Source organism: Oppia nitens, unplaced genomic scaffold (genome assembly GCF_028296485.1).
Source record: "Oppia nitens isolate AA-2021 unplaced genomic scaffold, nextdenovo-longstitch-racon4-pilon3 scaffold6_pilon_pilon_pilon, whole genome shotgun sequence".
NCBI classification, from domain to species: Eukaryota; Metazoa; Arthropoda; class Arachnida; order Sarcoptiformes; family Oppiidae; genus Oppia; species Oppia nitens.
Window position 1 is genome coordinate 2330440 of NW_026533250.1, and position 24148 is coordinate 2354587.

The following is a 24148-nucleotide window of genomic DNA, read 5'->3' on the forward strand; positions in this document are numbered from 1 at the left end:
GTTATGTTTTATTATAAGTTAGTCATATGTTATGTTAAACTAATTTTTAATGAAAAGCATCTCTTAAACGATTTTTGCCTAAAACAAGATTTTATTTTATTTAATCCAAAGATTTATTATAATTGAGACAGTTTTTAAAAGTTATGTAACAATAATTATAATTGTATTTTACCGTTAAAGCAAACAACACTATCGTTGTATTTGAGTGGGTATTAATAATTTATTTTTTTGTGATATTATTATTATCTAACTTACAAATGAATATCATTGCTCTCATTATTTTTTATTAACAAACAAATAGTTACATTTTAATTGCCACATAATTTCTTGTACCGGTATAATATAGTTTTATTGAGAAATTAAATTAAATTAAATTCAATTTTATGCATAATTAGGATTCAAAAGTAAATAATATTATAGCTCACAAATCTTCCTTAATATGGATTGAATTTATTATTTTTTATCAGCAAATAATTACAATGTTTTCCCTTTTAATGTACTGTAAAAAATCACTGTAAAACTGTAAACAGTTTAAATTTAGATAAATAATAATTTTTTAAATTAGATAATTTTATAATAAATAAAATAATTTGTAGTTAAAACAAACAAACAAAATTAATGTTATATTAAAAATATTGTAATAAATATATTAATAATTAATTAATTAATAAAATTAATAAAGTTATTTAAAAACACATTATAGTGTCTAACTTTTAAATATATGTTTATTTTTAAACAACTATCATATACTGTACAATGTATGCAAACATGATTAGTTATAAATATAAGCAATATTATAATTTATCAAATTTATTTATATTGTTACAATAGAATATTTATAGTGAATGAATATTACAATTTATAAAAATTAATATTATAATAATATTAGCTATAATTACAGTACTTTGAACAGTAATTAAGTACAGTAAATTATACAGTAATTTGAATCAGTAAATGGATATGAAATATAATATAAATTGAATATTTTGAATAATTTCAATAATTGAATAGATATTTTAAATCATTTTTTTATACAGATTTTTCTATTTTATTTTAAACTAATTTAAAAAAATTATTTAGATTTACAACAACATAAATTATATTATATATATATAATGACATCTAATTTAAATAATAAATTTTATATAAATAAAGCTCTAGTATCTTATATTCAATTTACAGTATTTAAGTAATTTTATTAAAAATACATGTGTATAGTAAGTATTACTAATACTATAAATTTTAGTTATTTTAAACCAATTTGTTGTATTTTTAAATAAGTATTTCCAATATATTAAAAATTTATCAGATATTAGATTCAATGATTTCTCACAAACAAATAAAAACTAAGTAATTAACATAAATGTGAAATTATCTATTGATATAACTTCATAAAGTCTAACCTAAATATGCAACACACTATACAAATATAATATTATATTTAATAATAAATACGAATTAATATTAAATAAAACATTTATTAATATGAGATAATTTTTGATATTTTTAGTAAAACTAGAATATAAACAATATATTTCCGATTTTAATCATATTTAAATCAAAACATACACCAAATCATACCTCAGGCTATTTACTCTTTAAAAATAATATGAAATCTATAATTATTTATATATTATATAAACTTTAGTATTTATTGTTAGAATAATTTAAAATTTAATGCAAATGTTTGCCTAAAATTATGTCAAAAACTAATTAACTATTTTTTCAAAAATAAATATTTAACTAAAACATCTGTTGTAGTGATGCTCGACATTTAATTATAAATTTTTTATTTATTTTTTAAATTCACGATTTATTTGTTAAAGCGTTTAACTAACAAACAAACAAAAAACACCGTTTAAATCAAGTTTGTGGTTATATTGTAATTATATTGTGATTTCAATATTAATTTTCAGTCTATTATTACAAAACAAATTTAAATATTTACTATTAAAAGCATAATTTCATAAAACAATTCAGTAGTTTATTATAAGTGTGTTTTTTAGATATTGTAAAAGTCAAGTGTAATAAAAGCAAAGTTTTGTTCAAAACTTAAAAAATTTAACTTAAATTAAATAACAAACAAATTTCTGAGAGTTCATTGATTTTGTTAATTAATAATAAATTAAGTTTATGTTAGTGTTGACAAATAGTTGACATCATTGTATAGAAATACTGTATATATATATATAGTTATAACAAAAGACTAATAAAATTAAAAGTTAAGTAAAAATATATATTTAATAATTAAAAGTCCATAAAATCATTGAAAAAGCAATTAAACAAATGATTAACTCTTATATAATATGAGGACAACTCTTATAAGTTATAACTCAATGGCATTACAATAGATACAAAATAAGTAGTCCTGTTATCTAACAGATACTGCAATTTAAGTCCCGTATTATAAATGTTTTTTTTTAATCATTAAAAAATTAATTTATCAATTTATTAGTTAAATAATTATATATTTATTACGATAAGTTTATTAAATATATTGATTATCTTTAATAAACCAATTTAAGAAGTTGATAACTAAATATTATAATTAATAATTAATAAAATTATTATTTTTAACAACTTTTAATGTTGATTATTTTAAGTATTTTGTTACCTAAATAAGTCAAGATTATTTAATGTAAATAATGTAATAATATTTTATTAATGAATATTTAAATTAAATGTAAAATTTAACTTTATTACTATATTATAAAATTATTTAAGAAATTATTTAACTTGAATTGATTGGTAAAATACGGGACAAAAGATTTGTAAATAATTAAAGTCTAATATTTGAAAAGCAGTTAAAGTATGTCTAATACAGTACTGTATTATAACGTGTTTGTGAGTGATCTGTGTTTTGATTGGTTGTGAGTGCGTGAGTGTCGACCCATTTATACTCTAGTTTTCAACGAATGCATTGAATTTGAAATTTAGTGCTAAAACTGAAACACATTAACATTGAGTCCAATGATTGAGTGAATCAAACATTGAAAGCATTGAAACATTGATTGCAATTAAACCATCACTTCATTGATTGTCACCATTTGTTACACTTATTCAATGGCCACTACTTTGACCACCGATTACTACAGAGATTTGGTCACTACTGAGACCAATAAATTTAAAATATTATGCCATCAGTGGACACAAACGATGGACAACGAACCCGATATTACCGAAGAAGGTATGCATTGGATATGTTGTGAAGCAATTGAAATGATAACTAATGTTTGTTATAGCCGTCGGTCATATCCGGTCAACAATCGGCAAAACAAATCTATTCATAAATCAAAGGTTTAAACAGTTTAGTGGACTCATCGATGACTGCGAAATGAAAAGAGGTGTCAAAGAGACAAAGGTTGAAGATCTTCAAGGCTTTTGGGAAATGATTTACTTTCAAATACTGGATTTGCATCAATCATTTGAACGACTCAATCAACTCAAAGACAACAAATGGACTGAACTCGAAGTTAAGCCTAAAGATGTACCCAAAGCTGCGCCCAATAAAAGAGTTATTAAAGTACTTCCCAAACACACATCTAAACCAATAGTCAGATCTAAGATCAGGGAACAGATCCAAAATATGAGGAACAAGAGCTCAGAACAATTGATTAACAAAAATGAAAGTTTCGGCGAAAAAGAGAACCAAAAGATCGATACGTCTAACAAAACACTTGAAGTGAAGAAATTGGAGACAATTGTCGACAAACAGTCGGATAATAGTATAACTTGTGTCAAGAATACCATTAAAAGAACACCTCTTAAGATGACAATTAAGAAATGATGTATTGATTACATTGTATCATATCTTCAAATACTTTTAATAATTAAATTTGTGATTTTATTAAATTATCTCAACATTTAACAGTATTTTATTCATATTTTTAAATCACAATTATATTTATAATGATTTAATTTTTCTGAGATTTTATTTTCATTAAAAAAAATTTATAAATAATTAAATTTTTTATAAATATTGAAATTAATAGAAAAATGGATTATTTCCGCAAAAATAATTGATTACTGATTTGGTGCCACAAAATATCCTTCAATGAGATGAACAGCATTTTGTGTGATCTCATCCTTGTTAGTGACAACACTAATATCATCTCTCATATGAATACATTTGCCTTCATTTGGTGATATCATGGGTTGCACGCCATCGACATTAACTTCTTGTAAATGATTGGCGAACTCAATGGCTTCGTTTAATCTTTTAATACCGCCCTCATTGGCGAACCTAATCAGTGATAATCTTTCCAATAATGGTATCACTTTAAGTAAGTCTTTAGATGCCATTATAGTTAATGATAAAAGTGAAGAAACACGAGTTAGTACATTGCGGACCAATTTAAGTGATTTTCAAAATCTCAAATCAACGATAAATTATGTTTACATTTATTTTGTTATCACAACTAATACTAGTCTTTATTGTGTATAACGCTTGCGCTTTAAACTTATTCATACAATATTACAGTTACTGTATTATACAATATCCTAAACTTAATTATTATTAGTGTATTGATTAATAATTTTTTATACTCTATTAAATAGTTGTTATAATAGTTGCTAAAAAACGTCAAATAGTTGTTAAAATAGTTATTTAAAATGTATTAAATAGTTGTATATAATTGCCAAAAAAGCCAAATAGTTATTGAAATAGTTATTTATTTTCTTATAAATATTTCAACTGATATATAATTCACTTGTTTTCAGCATATTTTAAAAAATGATTTATATAAATAAACTAATTATTTCTATTGTTAAAAAAGGACATAGCTCTCTGACTGTGGCTGAGTGGGTTAAACGCACAGTCTGTTTCAATGCAAGTGAGAGTTAGTGAGTTCGAACCCTCCTCGGCGTACTGCCCTTAGCGCCGCCAGATGGCGGAACAGCATCAGGCGCCTCAATGAGGAGATGCCACCGGCGCCGCCATTCTGGCGGAAGAGCTGATGTGGAGAAGGTTTAGGAGGGCAAGATGACCACGGGTCCTACTGGTACCGTTATCCAGGAGAAATAGACTGTTTGACTCACCAGATGGCTATTTCGGAGCGTCCAGGGGTGTGCTCTTAAAACTGTGACTCTATCCCCGGTAGCATATATACTATATAAAATGCTGGCCTGTGACGTTTGTTAGGCGTTGTGCACAGGATAGGCTACGGCCATGAATACTAACTAACTAACTAGGTGGACATACTAAGTCCCAGTTAAAAGCGTTAAACCGACAAAATAATTTTTTTAGTTGGAAATCAAGACACTAATTATTATATTTGAATTTTACAGAAATTCATGTAATGTAATGTAATCTAATGTAGTATTTTTAGTAATAACTACAATAATTTTATGCAATGTATTGAAATAAATTAGATGTACTGTATATTTTGATACCGGATTTACTACTACTACTAATTTAATAGTATTTATCGTATATTTGCAATGTTTATGATTGAAGTTGTAGTTCATATAATATACTTTAGATGAACTAAATTGTTATAAATGGCTACTATATCTACTATATGTTAATTTAATGCAACATTTCTGAAAATAGTAATATTTTGAAAAATAAGACACTTTTTGAAATAAAAGTTTGAAATTCAGCAATTATTGGATGATATTCTCATATTTTATTTAAATTATTTTTATATTAAATATAATTTATAATACAGTTTCATAAAAAAATTGAAGACAAATAATCTTAATTTATATTATTAAGTCTAAGATTAGGAGTTAATTAAAAAATTTTGCATTTATTTACTATTCATATTGTTTGCATCATTTAAATCTTGTAAATAATTGTAAATTTATTTGTCACTATTAAAGAAATATTATTAACAATTTTTATCATTTTTTAAATAGAAAACAATTAAAACATTTTAAATTATTCAAAAGAAATGAATTATTATTATTTTTATATTTGTTTAGTTAAATAAACGAAATTTTAAGTGCAATAAATATTTAGAATTCACATTAACATTACCTGTAAATCATTTTACTTCAATCAATACATTATATAAATAATTTAAATATTTTTTAATTAGTAATTTAATTAAATTTATGAATTAAGTCATCATAATAAGTAGTTCATACAAATCATATAAAATTTTAACTAGTAAAGTAATATTCAATTAAATCAATAAATAACCATGATAACAGTCAAAACTAAGTTTATAATTATTTGAAATAATTCATAAAAGCAAATAAAAGCAGCAAAGTATGTATAATAAAATATAAATACAATAAAATTTAAAATTATATAAACTATTTCATATTTAATAATATTAAATTAAAATCATAATAAATATAACAATTTGATAATGTTAAATTAAGTATTAAAAATATATTTTACTTAAAAATACTATTTAAAGTTTGATTGAAATAAATCTTTGCTGACAATTATTAATAATACATCTATTTTTTTATTTAAATATTAATTAAATACAAAAATTTCAATTTTGAAGAATAATTGTATTCTTAATAAGGAAACAAAAATATTTTCAAAAAAAATTATTTACTGTATATAAAAATATTTAAAAAATGATTCAATAATTTAATATAATGAACTTAAATTAGTTTTAATGTTAACTAAAAATATATAAACGATTTTATTTTTAATAAATTTCAATGTTTACTATTAATTATTGTATCAAAGTTTCCAACTATTAATTACAATGTAAATTAATATCTAATATTTCCGGTTACTTTATGGCGGATAAATTATATAATTATTTGCACATTTTCCTAATTTATTTTTGAATTTATTAAAATAAAAAGTATATTTTTTATTTTTTTTCGATATTTAAAGATCAAAATTTTATATATTTAATGCTTATTTTTTTTATCAATTTAAAATTAATAGTAAAAAAATATTTTATATAAATGTTTTACATTACTTATGAATCAGTTATGATATTAATTTTTGTATATATCGTAACTAATATTGAAGAATGTAATATAAAATAGTATATTTTTACTTCAATTAATTTCTGTAATGTAATTAATGTAAAATAATTAAATATTTCTTAAAATGATTGAAGAAATTGAAAGCATTGAAACTTTTTTATATAATGATATGAAAAAATAACTGTTGAATACTGTAATACTGTACACAGTGTACAGTATATTATAGTTTTGTATTAATATAATAGACATGAAAGCGATGACTGTATTATACAGTCTGTATGTATGAAGCAATTCAAGGATTTTTCCTCAACTCTATACTAAAGAGTTGTCTATCGATTGAAATACGCAAACGTGTTATTAAAGGGACAGTCATTACAAGTGACGACACGTTTGTAGGGTTGGGGTCTTTGCTATTGTCTATGCATTTCATTTAAGCCAATAGTCAATGAGTGAAAGCCATCAAACAGTTTGAATGGGGACTCAAAATATCTGTCATTTAATGTAACGATATTTGTATTGATATTTAAACACATAGTTGTGTCAAACAGTGTATTAATTTAAGTGAAACAATACGTCGACTATTATTAATATTTAGTTAGTATTTATTAATTGATTGTAAAACAAACTATTGTTTCAGTGATTATAGACTGTCATCAAAATCATCGAATTGTAAGTCATTTTAATGATTTGATTTGATTTATATATTAAATCAATTGATTGCTATCTCTTGTGGTGTCAATCGGTGTCCAATCAAATGCCAAACAGTCATACAATATATATAATGTTAGCTAAATGTCTAATAAAATTATTATCTAAAAAATTATTTGATTTAAACATTAAATAGATTTCATATATTTTTTATCGCAATTTTTATCTCAATTTTGTTTCATTTATATTGATTTTACTCAACATTTCATTTCATTTGAATTTTAGATTTGGTTTTAATTTAAAAGTTTGTCTTCATTTGTGTTTTTGATTTAGACTATTAAACGATTGACAGAGCAATGGCTGAATCAGTGAAGAAATTTACATTAGAAGAAGTGGCAAAACATAACGAGAAGAAGTCTGTTTGGCTATTGATTCACGACTCGGTCTATGATGTGACCAAATTTCTTGAGGAGGTATGTTGTCATCTGATCTATGAAATGATTGACATAATTGTGTGAATAATTGATTGACTGTTTGTTAGCATCCGGGAGGTGAAGAAGTATTGATAGAACAGGCGGGTCGGGACGCGACTGAATCATTTGAAGACGTCGGACATTCATCCGATGCTCGGGAACTGATGATTCAATACAAGATTGGAGAGCTCTGTGAGGTTTGACATTACTTTATCAAATGATTTACTAGTTTTTAAGTATTTTAAGTGATTTAATGAGAGCGCAAATAACTACTGGTATTTATTTTGCTGGCGTTTGTTAATAAAAAAAAGTTTTATATTATAAATTAATGAATTTTTGTATACTTTTGGTTTTATTAAACATTTAAATTATTAATAATTAAATAATTAGTAAAAAAATTTCCTTAATTACTAAAAAAATATATCGTAATTAATATTTAGGGTAAAAATGCTTACTTTTACAATGATTTGCAACATTTTCATGCAATTTAATTTTAAACATTAAATAACTATTAAAATGATTATTAGTTAATGAAAATTTTAATATAAAAAAATAATGTATAATATATATAAAAAAATCTAATCATCTATAGATGAGATGAGTATTTAAAAGTTTATTTAAATTTTTAAAATAATTACCTATTTTTTAATCCTTAGTCATATAAAAAGTATTAAATTAAATGATAAAACAAAAAAAAATGTGGTATTTATGTACCGGTAATATAATTGTACTAAAATATAGTATTAGTGCTTATTGTCCCAAATGTACTGAAAACTGTTTACAAAGTCGACAATATAATATAGTATATAATTTAAGTGCAGTTTATTAACAAAATATATTATAAAATAATATGAATTAAATGGTTTTAAAGTAAAAGTAAACTTAAATGAATGACATTGAAAGATAATTCATAGAAAATTCTCGATATTATTGGTAATAATTAGTTAAGAAAATAACAGACAACTTAACTCAATGTACTGTAAAAGACATACATTGCTGTCATATGAAAGCACAGACAGATTTGTACCAAACACTCAAAAATGTGCCCAAAATATCAACTAATTTTCATGTGTTGTATCAATTAACTGATTGTTTAAATTTTGGGTACAATCTATTAACAATAATTGTTGATTATATTCAATTTTATGTCAATATTTTAAGTTTATAATAAGCAAATAATTTTAATATAGATAATCTTAATCTATTTTTTAAAACATTAAAATAGATTTTTTATATTAAAAAAATTGTACTTTAGTTGAATAGTTAACATAAAATTGCAATTATTTATATTGACAAATGTCAACATTTCCTTAATATATAAAACTTGTTAACCAAAATAAGTATTTTGAATGAATTAATGATAATTTAATGTATAATTTATATTATAGGAGGACAAGCAAAAGACTAAGAAAATTCAGGTAAATATTATTTTATTATTATTATAAAAACTAATGCAATAATGCTTTACGTCCCGAAAATGTTAATTTTGTTTATAAATGTTAACTTTCTCATAGAAAACTCAAAAGTCTTGCGATTTAATGTAGAGATCAATTGAGTCAATTGATTGTCAAACAAAAAAAATGCAAAAACCGCATCAAATTTTTTTTAGGGTAGAGATCAACAATTAATATAATAAATGTTTGTTAAATATATACCTGAGTTTGCATGCATTTCCCTCTTTCCTAACATTTTCTAACTAACTAAGCGAGGCTTCAATTACTTATATTTGTTTAACCTATTAACCAGAATTTTCAAATATCCAATAATAATTTCCAATATAAATGATTAAATATTAATAACTATTACTATAAAATGATTATTTGAAATCTCTTTTGGTGTCCAATTAGGAGAAAAACCATTGGGGCTCTACTCCGGTCCCATCGGGTGACAGTAGCAGTTGGCGCTCGTGGGCCATACCCGTCGGCTTTGCACTACTCGCTACTGTTGTTTATAGATATTATTTGCATAACTTCTCTTAAAATTATTGATAACATTATAATTTCAAATCAGTTATCAATGTCATTGATATTTTAACACTGTCTTCTAAAATGTTATTGTTTTTCTATTAATATAATATAAATTAAAAGCTCTTAGAATAAATGCATGTTTTTTAATTAATGTTTACAAATAAATGAAAGCCTGATATAATAAAATAATCAGTTACTTTCTCCCTATCTTTTATATTACATTCAAATTCAAACAATTTTTTATTTTGAAATTTTTATTATATTTTTACTATTAATTGAATAATTTATATACATTGAAATGAATTATATAGTAAAATAAGAGTAATTGCAATTTATTTATACAATTAGTTGTTATTAAAAAAATTATAAATACCATAAGTATTTTAAACCACTTATATTTAGTGTCTATTTTTTTGGGAACAAATGTTATAATATTTTAAATGTAAATTCTATTGATTTAAGTATAATAAAGATTTTTAAATAAAGAATTATTTGCAATTCAACTGAAAATCTTAACATTTTATTTACTGTCAAAATAACACTATTGATTAAATAGCAATATATAGAAAACATGGTTTGAATTTAAGGCATTAATAGAAATGAAGATAAAAATGTTGTGCAAAATTATAATTACAAACAAAGCATCGATTGGTTGTATTTCATTGTTACATAAATTGACATTTGTTTTGTGTGATGAAACTAATCAACAATATTGTCAATTTGTAAGTGTCTTGTAATTTAAGTTCAACTTATTTAAAATGAAATTATAAATAACACGAATATTACACCAATTTGTCAAACATTTGTTGTTGTCTTTCACTTCAATTAATATTTGATTTAATGATTTCAATCGATTTTAATTAACTTATTATATTTGTTTCGCATTTCAATAATTAGTCGATTTTGATGGTAAAATAACCTGAGATTTGATGTCAATTATTATTCTGTAAAAAAATATATGCGCCTCTTCTGAATACAACCACACACACACACAACATATACATACTTAAACAGCCACCACACCACACACACACACACACATACATACACACACACACCAAACACACATAGAAAGGGAAAATAATAGATAACGACTCACTTTCACACAGAAATCATTAGTCACTCATTCACTTACTATTTGAAAAAATATTACAGAAAGAGTAAAGAAGAGAACGAAGTCACTAATTATTACCATTTAATTATCTGTCGATCAATTTGAACCACTGATCCATTTGAATCGTTGTCCAACCAGTTGGACCAATCCATCACAATATTTAGCACTTTTCGTCCAATTCTTAGATTTTAATGTGGAGTGAGTGTTGAGTAGGTTGTTGTCCATTAGAGTAACGCATATTACTTTAAGTTATCGTTTTTTTCGCATTGCTGGAGATCGGGAACGGGAAAAGCGATTTGGAGGTGATCTTCGCTGACGGATTGGAGATGAACGACGAGCCATAGGTGAACGTCGAGGCGGTGAACGACGAGGTGGTGAACGACGTGGCGGTGAACGGCGACCAAAGTTTCGACGAACTGGAGATATTTGTCTTTGCATTCGTTCCTATAATTCATTTTAAGTGTTAATATATTGGATGAACCGGTCATTCAATACAAACATTTCTAAATCCATCGACAGGTCGTCTTTCGTCTTGTCGTTGTCGCATATGTTCTTCTCTTGTATTCCTTTCTTCATTTCGCTTCTTTTCTTCATCAGCTCTGAGTGCATCTCTGATAACAATCTGTTCTTCAGTTAATGGTAACCAATATATACTGGGCGTTGCAGTTGTTTTCTTAAATAAATCATCCAATAGTTTGGCAGGAGATTCGGGTTCTTGTTGAGCAACTTCTGCTTTTTGGTCTCCCGATGTCGAGTCTGCCACTCGACGTTCGCCATCTTTTGATGTTTCTAATCAATACATTTGATTATAAATATTTGGTATAAATGTTAATAATAATAGTATCCATACCTTGTCGACGACGTTTGACGTCTTTTTCTTGGCTCCGATCTCTTGTAACAGGACTGATAGGTCTACGTCTGTTGCGTCTCTCATCTTCTTTTGGAACCAATTTCTCTCTGTCCCACTCTCTTATGGGTCGACTCTCACTGTTATTTGAATCTTTTTCTTGTAATGCGGGTTTGTTTTCATCATTTTTGATAACAATATCGTATTTATTATTGTTTACATTTTCATTATTATTTTTAATTAAATCTCTGTTGACTACAGTCTCTCCAACCAAATAGGTATCCAACTCTTCTTTAGTAGAAAAATCAACAGAGAGTAGCTTCGGGTTAGAAGTTGGCCACTGAGTGCCGTGAAGTGCTTGACGAGTAGCGATCGCTTCATCGATGTTTTCGTAAGTGACATAACATTTTGATTTAATCCTATCGATCCAAAACCTTTCTTCAATTATTTTTCCATTTTTACCCAAAACATCCTTAAGTTGCAGTAAAGTGAACGGACGGACGAGGTTTTGGATAAACAACACTTCTGTGGCCGCGTTTCTCGCTGGAGATACTTCTCGCTTCTTAGGCGATTGTTCTTCAATTTTAGGTTTATTTTCAATGACAATCTTTTTCCTGATTTCAATATTCTGTTGCGGCGATGATTTGACTGTTTCATTGACACCAATCTGACCCTCTTCTGCAACAGAAATTGATTTTCTGACGACACGAATGTCTCGTTTTGTATTTATTTCATTGGTCTCAGCGGTGGTTTGATTGTGTGATAGACTACTCGTTACAACAATACTTGTATCAGATTTACTCACCTTTGATGTGTTCACACTCTCAGCATTTGCATTGCTATTACTTGTTTCCAAATCAGGAACTAATTCCTTGAGCTGATCACTAGATATACCTTTTCTAATATTTGATTGTAATTCACTGGCATTAGATCCACCCCAACGTCGCCTTCGAGGACGAGGAAGTTCTTCTGTCTTTTCTTTCTTCTTTTCAATCTTTACGTCTTCCTTTTCGACATTTTCTTCTACTTTTTCATTCTTTTCTTCTTCTTTTTCATTCTTTTCTTCTTCCTTTTCATTCTTTTCTTCTTCCTTTTCATTCTTTTCTTCTTCCTTTTCATTCTTTTCTTTAGCTTCTGTTTCAACAAGTTTTTCTTTAATTATATCCTTTTCTTCTTTATTATTCTCGTCTTCCAATTGTGTAACAACTGGTTCTTCAATTGACTTTTCTTTTTCAGGGTTAGTAACAATACATTCTTCAGACTTTTTAACAACTTCTTCATTTGTATCTTTTTCTTCAACAATTTTTTTATTTACTTCCTCTTCTAAAGTTTCTTCATGAGATTCATCTGTCTTTTCCGTAGAACTGGAATCATTTGAATCTGTTTGTGACAATTGTGGGATATTTAAGCCTTCATTATCACAACTCTCGTCAATAATTTTAGTCAATTTCTGTGGCGAATCGTCGATGACATCTTGTTTTGGCGCTTCAGATACAGAATCTTGTTGTGAGATAACATGAGAAGTGATTTCTTCTTTTAAGTCATCCTTTTCCCTAGATTTTGGTACCACTTCTTTTTGAATGTCATCTTTTACAGGACTTAGTTTCTCAGATGATTTCTCGCAGACAATCTCTGTTTCTTTGACTTGTTTGACATCATCTTCCGGTCTAATTGGAGAAATAACTGGAGATCTCATCTCTTTTACCGGCGACTTCTTTGGACTCAATTGTCTATTAGGACTATCATTTGGCTGTAATTTTATTGTCAATTTAATTGAATTTCTGTCGCCAAATGATAGCGAAGATGTGATGCCGGCTTCAGTGGATAAGTCAGTCACTGATTCTTGATTGACATCTTCAGCCAAATGGACATTATTAGTGTCATTAACTGATTCTTGGATCTCATTTGTTGAGTCTTCGCTTGTTTTGTCTTCAGTTTCTGCAGAATCTTTTAAATGCTAGTCATATAAGAATACAATTAATTAGTAATAATGTCTTAACCGATAAAATGATGGGCGTTGTGGTCATCGATGGTCTGGTTTTATACCTCAATGATAAGCGCCTGAAGCTGTGCTTTATTGGCGTTACTCTTGAAAGCAATGTTTAGCTTTTGAAGCTCTTGTTTCAAATCAATGACACGTAAAGAGTATAAGTCTTTGCCATCAATCAAGTAATCACTTCCAGTTGACGCCATTTTTAACACAACTGTCCGATAAATAAAACACATGAATCACAACATTGTTCACTATATATCAACTGTTCATAAATTACGTTACGATTCATATTTCAATAACAGATATTTTAATAACTATTAATAATATTTTTTTAAATAATAATAATTATTATTATTTGATTAAATAATTAATTAATTTTTTCTACTAAATTCAATATTTTTTATATTGAATATAAATGTGTTTTTATTTTATTTAAATAATTAACTTTTATAAAAAATATGTGAAATAAAAGTAAAAGTTATTTTTGAATTCATTTGAAGACATGTTTTTCGTTTAGATATAGAGTTTGAATCAATTAAAAAATATTTAAAACTGTTTATTAAATTATATAATAGATATGTTTAATAAAATTTGTAATAATTTGATTAATTTGAATGCTATGTAAATGTTTATTAGAGTTTGAAATTAGTATTACTTTAAAAATGTATTGAAATGTGTGTCTAAATGATAACATACTATATGTTTGATCCGACGTTTTGGCATTTTTTGTGGACATTTGAGTGTTGAGTATGTATTGTATGTATTGTATAGAGTTGTGTATTATATAGTGTATTGATATTAGCATTGAATAGTTGTATACAATATATACTGTATATAACAGTAGTATAGAGTGTGTGAATGTGTTGAGTATTAGTCTCATTGAATAACAGTGTAAATGAATTCATGCTTTTGAAGCAATAATTATAATAAAGAAAACATTGATTGAGTTTTGCATTGATTTGGTTGTCTTTACCATCCATTAGATGAACCATTTGGTCATTTAAAACATTGCCGACGGCATCATCATTGGTCACTGGACTATCATATCGGACATCGTTTCATTGCCGATACAAGACTATTGCAATATTGTTTGTCTTTAAGTTATACACAAATATTGATTGTTTTGGTGATAATCAACATAATTGAAAGCAATGGTATATAAGGAAGAAGTGTTCAATTGGTTCAAAGAGCAATCGGGTGCCAAACGGATTGAACTGATGTGCGGACTCATGTCAATGTGTATTCCGCTTGAAATCAGATTCTTTGAGTCCATAATCAAAGAATTGGCCAAAAAAGACTTAAACGCCTTACGAGAGGCCGAACAGAAGGCTAATGCATATCAAGAGTTGGACATCATTTGCAAATGCGATCTTTTGGCCGACACTCACATTATTGTCGATACTAATGATCTGAAAGCAAATCCGGTTAACTCTGACCTGCAGACAAATGCAATGTCGGTGAAGAACACCATATCAGAGATGGCCACACCTAATGGTACTCAAAACGACTTAATAAGTTCAGTACCTCCAGCAGCGCCTTCTCCTCCAAGCAGTTCTAGTAATTTGTCACAACTGTCTTCAAGATCGCGACTTATTGTGTCGTTATGTCTGTTATCACCGACTAATAGAAACTGTTCGACCATTGCTTTCAAAGCTCTTCGGACTCAACTTACGGCTCAACAAATCGGATCAGCTGTCAGTCGCTATTTAACATATAGAAAGAGTATCTATGAGTTAGAAGATATGTTTAGTGGAATATTATTATTGTTAACAATGGCTCTTCACTCACCAGCCTTTAGTTATGAACAGAGAGATCTGTTAACCAAACAGAAAGAAGACGTCGTGCAGACCATTGAAGCCTTTAGGCAAAGTCATTACCGACAGAATACTAATTATACGACAAATCAATACCCGAATTATGGCGCACATCAGGCCATACATCCGGTTCACTCCACACACCTTCACACACACATTGGTGGCCATACGACACAAACTCACGCTCAAAGCACAGCGGGAGGACCGCCAACACACAGTCACACACATAGTCACACTCATCCCAATATTGGACACCAAAATACACAGCAATTTGCTTATATGGCTCATCCAGTGGCCAACCTGTCATATACGGCACCTCCCATACAAAATCTGCGGATTTCAAATATGACGGCACCGTCTGTGTCAACCACTTCTCCAACAAACTCTCCCGTTTCGAGTAAATCTTCAATTACTTCAGTAGCGGCCATATCTCCTTTACCGATAAACGCCGAGTTTGTGGCGCATACTATAGTACCGGTTGAGTCTTTGCCAAATCAAACTCCATATGTAATATCAACGATACCACACCAGACAATAAGCGATGAGTTATGTGCCAAAGCTATCGTCTCGTGTTATAATTGTGGCGAAATTGGTCACAGAGGGGATGAATGTACGCCTAAACATCTCTCACAAACACCCGAAGAAACAAATAGATAATAATATATTATTTTTTAGTTATTTTAAACAAATCATATAAATTGTAAATACAGTTTAATTTATATAATTACCGATGTATACAGTATATACAATACTGTAGGTTAAAGGTATATATTTTATTTGTAAATTGATTTTAACATCAAATGAGTTATATATTTATCAAAAGATCTATTTCTCCCATATATTTGGTTAACAAATGATTTTATATATACTATTGATATTTCGAAGATATGGTGAGATAAAGATTGTTGTTAGCCATCATTCAATACTCTTCGTACAACTAATGAGAGCTGAGATGTGAGAAATAATTAATTGATTAACAATAATACAAATAGTATTGAATCGTTTTTATTTTGTTGAATAACTGTATTAACTGTATGATACAGAATTGATAACTATTGTACAAAAATAACTAATATTAACGGCTTTAATACCACAATTTGATAACATTATATAATGTAATTGTCTTAAGCCATTTAATGTAATGTTAAGACTATTTATTTGAAAAATAAGTTTGCATACATTTTTAAATTTTAATTGTATTTTAGAGACAATTATATATATATATATAATTATACCAAAATAAATATGCATTCAATAATAGAAAAAATTTAAAAAAATCAATGTTAGAGTTTGGTCGTAAACAATGATTGTCCACTCGACCCAATCTATTGCAAACAACACTAAACTTTGTTTTTTTTTATTATAAATTAATTTTTAATGTAAAATATGAGAGGAGATTTTATTTTAAACATAAAAGTGTGCTTTTTATGTATTTATTACTGTAATTGATTTGTTTGTATGCAAAAATGCTTTTTTAAATAGTCATCATTTTAAAGTATTGATAAAATAAAATTAAATGATTTGTTATTTTATACAAAAAACATCTAATATTTATTTGATTTCTTTTTCCGATTTCCCGTCGATTTTCTGGTTTCATTAGGATTGCGTAATCGGTGAACATTTGCATTGATTCGTGAGCCCCGACTGTAGACATCGTTGATTGCAAATGGATTCAATCGGTTAACATAATCCGGATCTTTAAGAATTGACTCGCAATTCACATCTCTCTTCTCTTGAATGGCAAACTTACTCTTCCGTTGTTGTGGTATCGGCTGGTCTTCAACTAAAATCGGGTTATTTGTGTGTTTGCCGCCTCTGGGCATTGGCAGAGAATATCGGGTGCCTCTTATATTAATCGGTTTTTTAAAATTTATAAAAACTTCTTTAGTTCCATCATCTTTGACAGTAAGTGCCACCCGTTTTAATGTTCGCATATTACCACAACTGCTGCAAAACTCATTGGATTGCTTTGTGGTGATCTTAAAACAAGCGAAACATCTCAAAACAAATTGTTTTGTTTGTCTGATGAGAAGTCCGTCCTTAATACTTATCACTTTCAATCCCATCTGCAATAAGACATTTTGCATGGCGTAGTCACCAGTCAAACATCCAACAGATACACATTCTTCCACTTCATCATCCATTCTGATTCCTATCATTTGTTTTCTAATGTCTTCCACATTATTCAATGTAATCCAACCTTCTTCTGAATCTTCTTCACTATCATACTCTTCTTCTTCTTTATGTTCATCTAATTTTTTGCCAACATTTTCAGAAATTTCTTTGTTTTCATTGCTATATTTGTCATTATTTTTGTTGGCAAATGCAAAGCCTGGCAACGGTTGTGACAATTCGTGTCCACTTTTTTTGATTACTTTATTCATTTGTGGTTCACTTCTGATATTTTGATTACCATTTATTTCTTTTTCTAATCGTATCGTTAAAGCAATTACTTTAATATCAGTTGCAGACAATTGGCAGAAATCGCCCGTCTTTTTGGCAAAATTGACCACAAATTTTATGTCTTCGTCAGACGGCTCGCGATACTTGATTTCATATGGAATTAACTGAAGACGTTGTCTCGTGTTTTCGTCTTTAATTTCAGACACCACTTCTGGCAAAGTGTAGATATTTAGTCCAAAATCCTAAACAATAATCACCACAATTGATGACATAATGTTAATTGAAATTTTGAGACTGTTTTAGCAATTATTACCACATTTGCTAAATTTAATGGCATTTAATTGAGACAAACCTGTATTTGTGTGCCGACAATGAAAGGTCCGGAATCACAGACCAGATGTTGTGTTTTGTTGATACTCTTGTTGTCCATTATTGTAGTCATAATCATCTGAATATCACTAAACAGGTCTCACAATAAACGTGTGCTTTAAATGCATTCAATCAGTGAAAGCGCATGACATCTAACATCTAATAGTTTTTTCATTAATAATCAAATTTATAGTAATTTTAAAGTAAATTACACCTTATATTACACTACACTATACTATACAGAGTTCTAAACACAAGTTTTTCATAACCCAAACAAATATCTATTCTATAAATTTAAACACAATATTAAACAAATTATAGAAATTTTCTAATAAATTTCTAAATCTATTTTAATAATCAATTTATTCATATTATAACTGCAATTAAAGTCAAAATAAATAACAATTTTTAAAACCAACTAAACTATATATAAATTTATTAATATATAAAACCAAATTACTTTTTGTTTTAAGTTTTTTAAAGGCTAACTATAAAAACCGATTTCAGTTTTGAGTTATAGATGTTTAATACTATATAATCTAATTAGTAATTATATTTAAATTATTGTTTAATATTAATGAATTAAATTACTATATTTAATAAAACTATAGAGTATAATCAAATTTAATTTATAAGTATTTTATTTTTTAGTATATTTAAATTATTATTATAATAAACTACAGTATTGTAAATTAATTGTTTTATTTTATATTAAAGTCTATGGTGAATATGCTTATACTGTAGTTATTAATTTAAATTATATTATACTTACTGTATACAGTATTGTATCCTTATTAACACTGTTTAGATATACATAGTGTTGGTAATTTTTCGCAATTCAATTTTCAATTGCCGCAATTGCGGAATATTGCGTGAAATTGCTTGAAATTGCGCGCATGAGGGAATGTATAAAAATTAACTTTGACAACGTTACAACCGATTTACTATAGATTAAGAGAATTTACTAATTTATTATTATTTTTACATGGTTTTTAGATGGCAATATTTTATGATAAAATAATTAAAATTTATATAATTAATTTATGTTTTTATTCATATTGCTTTACCATTCAAATTTTGTTAATTTTTAAAAAAATTATAAATTGTTCTATGTTACAATTGCGATTTTCGCAATAGAGCTTTTTGCAATTGCGCCAATTTCACGCAATTTCCGACCAATGCAATTGCGCATTTTGCAATCGGTACATCACTAGATTTACAGCTAGTATTTGATAAATTATATACAGTATTATAACGATTTCAATGTTATTTAAAACTATTGTAAAATATAGTATTTTATTAAGATTAACAATATGTTTAATCAACACAAACTAATGGTCTATATTAAGTAAATATTCAAATACTATATAAGATTTTAATGATATTTATATAAAAAATAATGTCTTAAAATGTCTTAAATAATATATTAAATTTAATTAACAATTAAATTATAATTTTAAAAACCATTTGTAAGTTTGATACACACTCTCACTATCCTTGAAGTGAAACGTTGTTATTGTAAAACATATTGAAAGCAATATAATAGGCGTTACATAACATTAGAGACTCAATGAATGAATTAATTGAATGTTGAATGCATTGAATTGAATGTTAAGTTAATAAATGAATGTTTTATAGTATGTAATGATATGACTGTTGTTTGACTAACAAAATGAAAACTATTAACTAATTGTGATATCAATTGACAAACGACTACATGATTGCCATCAAAACGTTTGTATTACTTCTTGAGATGTCGACAGTCATGTCCAACGAGTGATCACTTGATTGTCAAACATATTAACACTTAATATCTAATCAATTGGTTTGTCATATGAATTGATTGACTGTAAGGATGGCGTCTGCAGAGTGTTTGCGATCACTGGAAGTACTTCTCAATGAGTTCTTTCACGAGTCGACCACTAATGATAGGAAACGACAGATTGAAGTGATATTAAATGAGTTCTCCAAACAAGACAATTGTTGGCAACAATGTCTTCAATATCTGTCGCAAACAGATAATGAATACACTCTTATGTATTGTTTGTCTGTTTTGGAGAATCTGATTGTTATTAAATGGCATTCATTTGGTGCGGAAAAGAGTGGTCGTCGGCACTCAATCTGGAACTACTTGTTGTCCTCCAATCATTCGACGCCGCAATACGTTCGGAATAAAGCGGCCAAACTGTTGGTCACTATTGCACGTATTGATTGGCCCAACAGTTATCCCGATTATATGCAAAATGTCTTGGATTTGATGCAATCCAAACAAAACACTTCTTTAGCTCTATTATTGTTGAATATAACGATTGAAGAGTTTAGTCAGACTCGCGATGACGTTAGTGCCCAAAGAAAGTGTGAACTAAACAAACTATTGGTTTCAGAAATACCACATATTTTACACTCTTTGACTAATTTGATGGAACAGATTATTGACAAACACTGCAACTTCTTGACGGCCACACCTCCGCCTTCTCCATCGCAAAGCCCTAACTCAGAGTCCAATCCAACAATTAGTAAAGGTTTGTATATTTGTTTTAATGTCAAAGTTTTAATTATCATTTTTTTATATTTTATAGATGTTTTATGCAATGCATTTGAGTTGAGTCTTCGCAGAGGACTCTTGCAAACAATTCCAGACATGGATTCAGAATCGATTCAAATATCATCACAAGTGCTGATTTGTTTGTCTCAATTGTTTGCATTCATGCCATTAAATCTTTGTTATCAAATAAGTCATTCAACACTCGCAGCCGTATTTGTTTTCGCGACTTTTGGCTGTAATAATTCAGTTGTGATAAGTTGTCATAAACTAAGTTCAACTCAATTAGCAATTTTAGCCATGAATTGTATCAATGAATTGATGGCAAAGTGTTCAACAAATACAGAGACAAATGAATTTATATTTAATATGTTTCAAAATACATTCCACTTATTGAGGAAATTAACTAAAATTAATGACATTAATAATCATTCAAATGGATCTCCATTTGATAATTTAGATGAAGAATATATCTATAAGTTTACAGAATTTATGCGTCTCTTCATTAGTGGACATTTGCCACGATTTGAGAAGATGTCGACATTTCCTATAATGGAGTTTTTGGGTCTACTTTTTGAATATACTTTCAAACAAACCAATTGCGAGACATTTGTGTTGGCTATAGAGCTCTGGAATATATTCATTGATTTTCTCAACGTTAAAGTAAAACAACAAAACGATTCAAAACAAGTGAATCAAATAGTGAGTCATTATAAGGAACCTATAGTTTCCCTATTAATGCATTTAAATCGTAAAATACAGTTTAAGTACAATCAACGAGATTTAGTTAAATTAGATAATAAATGCTTAGATGACGATTCATTAACTGAATGGCAACGATATTTACATACATGTATTGAATTGATGGCAAACATAGCGGATATGTATCCGTTAGAAACCTATGAAATTGTTAGTCAATTACATAACGAAAACTTACAGTCGTTTTTTGGTTTAGAGCACTGTTTGCAAACCAATGCCAACAATGAAACAATTGGATTGAAGTTATCGGAAGCGGATATCTGTCGATTGCAGTGTACGTTACGAGACTTATCGACATCACTCAAACTGGTTGGTCGACTCGCTGATCACTTCACGTCCGATAACTTTAACCGATGGTTTGTTTCGACCAAATCATTAATAGAGAAACTAATTCAAGCCTTAATATTGTTCAACAAAAACAAATTTCATAAACAAAAACACTTATCTATTGAATTCATTGATGTCTGCGCTCAATTCATGGCAACCATAAAAGCCTACAGACATTGGTTGCAGAAGTTCTGTAACGACGAACAGTCAAATAATGATAGATTGGGAATCATATCAGCAATTGTTGAGAATTGCATTCAAATAATATGTGATAATAGAGGCAATGATAGCCAGATGTGTCACAGCGCTGGACATCTCTTTTATTCGGTGGCAACGACTGTGAGACCAGTATTTCTTCTAAGTCTTGAATGCGTGCAAATGCTGTTCACAAGAGTTTGTTCTCATGTCAAGTGTCACAACCCATGCAATGACTTCGAGACAAACGGCATTCCAGGCATTACTATAGAGGACGAGAAGTTGTTATGCCGTTCCATATCTAACATGCTTTTGCTTCCGTGGCTTAATATGAACAACGATTCCTCACAGAACTGGGAGTCGAGAACTTTATATCACGACATGTTTATTGAGGCCATTGTCGAACCGTTTAGTATAGCATTCAAATGCCTCCAAATGCCAACTAATGGATCACTTCTTCACCAATTAAATGAAACACAATTATGCCATTCATTGACTCTCTTATGTGATATTATGGACAACCATAAAGAGTCTCCGACTCGAACAAAACAATTACTATTTAAAAGTATTCAAAGTTCTTTAGAGTCATTCATTAATTTATTTCCCGCTTTAATTGGAAATCCATTTATAGCTGAAAAATGTCTCAATTTATTGATATTAGTCTTCGATGTGTTAAGAATTCAAATAAGTTTTCAATTCGTTGAGAAAACAATTCAATTGATGCTTAAATTATTTTCAAGTCATCGATTGAGTGGTACGGCCTGTGATCCCTTCCTCACAAAAGTGATTCCAAAGTTCTTGAAAATGTTGATATTTATTGTTCAACAACCGGGAACTGTATTCAAGTCACTAATTCCCGGTATGATTAGCTTTGCTTTCGATCAGATCTGTCCCACAATAGCCAGTGCTGACTGTCCAAAGTTGAAGAGATATTTATATGAATTTCTATTTCAACTACTTTTAAATAATTGGAAATACTTTTATCCAAATAATTCAATCACAAGTAATGCATTTAATTTATCAACAAATCAACAAAAGCCAGAAGTGCTGCAAAATGGTGAAGCATTTGTTCATATAATGAATATCTTTGCCCAATCATTCCTCGAGAACGACATAACTATTTTCAAACATAATTTGGACGCCTTAGAGCTGCTCAACACACGACTCAAATTATATCAAAAGGAGATCTTCAGACAAACAATGATTAAAACATTTTTATCAATATTTATACAAACATTAGTCGATAAATCATTGAATTTACTTCAAGACGACATTTATATCATAGTTTATAATATGGCTTCAGTTGATTTCAATCATTTTTTCAATCAATTTATTCCACAATATCTTTATAACTGTCAAACACTGACTGATATTCAACGTAACAGTTTGGCGACCAAATACTTGGATCCCAACAGCAAAGACTTTCCAACTTTTGTCAATAATTTAAATATATTTTTGAATGATTTAAGATATTTTAAAAATGTTTCATCGATTGTGTGCAATAGTTAGACAAATCATACACTGTTTAAAAAAATTAATAGTTTAAGTTCTAATAGTATTTATTTATCAATTAATTTATAGTAAAACAGATGAAATTAATAATAATAATTACAAAATAATTAGAATTTAATGAATTATAATGATTAAGTATTTTTAATTAAAGTTGAGCTAGATCAAACAATTTTATTTGTTATTTTAGAAGTAACTAATGCTAGACTCATGTTATTTATATATTGTTGACTACCTTAATATTATGTAATAATTATTATACGGGTTTTCAACGCCTTTAAACTA

At 27.8% G+C, this 24148-nt stretch overlaps 7 protein-coding genes across 8 annotated transcripts; 4 read left to right on the top strand and 3 right to left on the bottom strand.

Annotated features, from left to right (window-relative positions):
* The first annotated feature begins 2803 nt into the window (after positions 1 to 2803).
* On the top strand, positions 2804 to 3882 carry LOC128962142 (disks large-associated protein 5-like). The gene is made up of 2 exons (XM_054308492.1): positions 2804 to 3187; positions 3243 to 3882. The coding sequence occupies exons 1-2, from the start codon at positions 3064 to 3066 to the stop codon at positions 3785 to 3787; spliced, it is 669 nt and encodes a 222-aa protein (XP_054164467.1). The 5' UTR covers positions 2804 to 3063; the 3' UTR covers positions 3788 to 3882.
* Positions 3883 to 4010: 128 nt separating this feature from the next.
* Positions 4011 to 4426, bottom strand: LOC128962153 (glutamyl-tRNA(Gln) amidotransferase subunit C, mitochondrial-like). Its single transcript, XM_054308503.1, has one exon. It carries the CDS (start codon positions 4300 to 4302, stop codon positions 4024 to 4026), a length of 279 nt encoding a protein of 92 aa, XP_054164478.1. The 5' UTR covers positions 4303 to 4426; the 3' UTR covers positions 4011 to 4023.
* Positions 4427 to 7418: 2992 nt separating this feature from the next.
* LOC128962150 (cytochrome b5-like) lies at positions 7419 to 10183 on the top strand. The gene is made up of 5 exons (XM_054308501.1): positions 7419 to 7572; positions 7885 to 8024; positions 8093 to 8221; positions 9413 to 9442; positions 9872 to 10183. The coding sequence occupies exons 2-5, from the start codon at positions 7908 to 7910 to the stop codon at positions 10001 to 10003; spliced, it is 408 nt and encodes a 135-aa protein (XP_054164476.1). The 5' UTR covers positions 7419 to 7572; positions 7885 to 7907; the 3' UTR covers positions 10004 to 10183.
* A 384-nt stretch (positions 10184 to 10567) lies between these two features.
* On the bottom strand, positions 10568 to 14230 carry LOC128962122 (apoptotic chromatin condensation inducer in the nucleus-like). 2 transcript variants are annotated; one of them, XR_008484639.1, is made up of 5 exons: positions 13999 to 14230; positions 11956 to 13909; positions 11605 to 11894; positions 11184 to 11549; positions 10569 to 10910 (listed from the first exon to the last, which is right to left on the bottom strand). XR_008484639.1 is itself a non-coding variant. In XM_054308470.1 (4 exons), the coding sequence occupies exons 1-4, from the start codon at positions 14176 to 14178 to the stop codon at positions 11355 to 11357; spliced, it is 2619 nt and encodes an 872-aa protein (XP_054164445.1). In that variant the 5' UTR covers positions 14179 to 14230; the 3' UTR covers positions 10568 to 11354. The 2 variants fall into 2 exon arrangements, 1 of the variants encoding a protein (XP_054164445.1); XM_054308470.1 differs by having other exon boundaries at positions 10568 to 11549.
* A 423-nt stretch (positions 14231 to 14653) lies between these two features.
* On the top strand, positions 14654 to 16444 carry LOC128962130 (uncharacterized). Its single transcript, XM_054308479.1, has 2 exons — positions 14654 to 14692; positions 14929 to 16444. The coding sequence occupies exon 2, from the start codon at positions 15097 to 15099 to the stop codon at positions 16414 to 16416; it is 1320 nt and encodes a 439-aa protein (XP_054164454.1). The 5' UTR covers positions 14654 to 14692; positions 14929 to 15096; the 3' UTR covers positions 16417 to 16444.
* A 713-nt stretch (positions 16445 to 17157) lies between these two features.
* Positions 17158 to 18719, bottom strand: LOC128962133 (RNA-binding protein NOB1-like). The gene is made up of 2 exons (XM_054308481.1): positions 18515 to 18719; positions 17158 to 18404 (listed from the first exon to the last, which is right to left on the bottom strand). Exons 1-2 carry the CDS (start codon positions 18608 to 18610, stop codon positions 17304 to 17306), a joined length of 1197 nt encoding a protein of 398 aa, XP_054164456.1. The 5' UTR covers positions 18611 to 18719; the 3' UTR covers positions 17158 to 17303.
* A 1359-nt stretch (positions 18720 to 20078) lies between these two features.
* LOC128962462 (exportin-6-A-like) lies at positions 20079 to 23863 on the top strand. Its single transcript, XM_054308837.1, has 2 exons — positions 20079 to 21053; positions 21111 to 23863. Exons 1-2 carry the CDS (start codon positions 20387 to 20389, stop codon positions 23861 to 23863), a joined length of 3420 nt encoding a protein of 1139 aa, XP_054164812.1. The 5' UTR covers positions 20079 to 20386.
* The last annotated feature ends 285 nt before the right edge of the window (positions 23864 to 24148 follow it).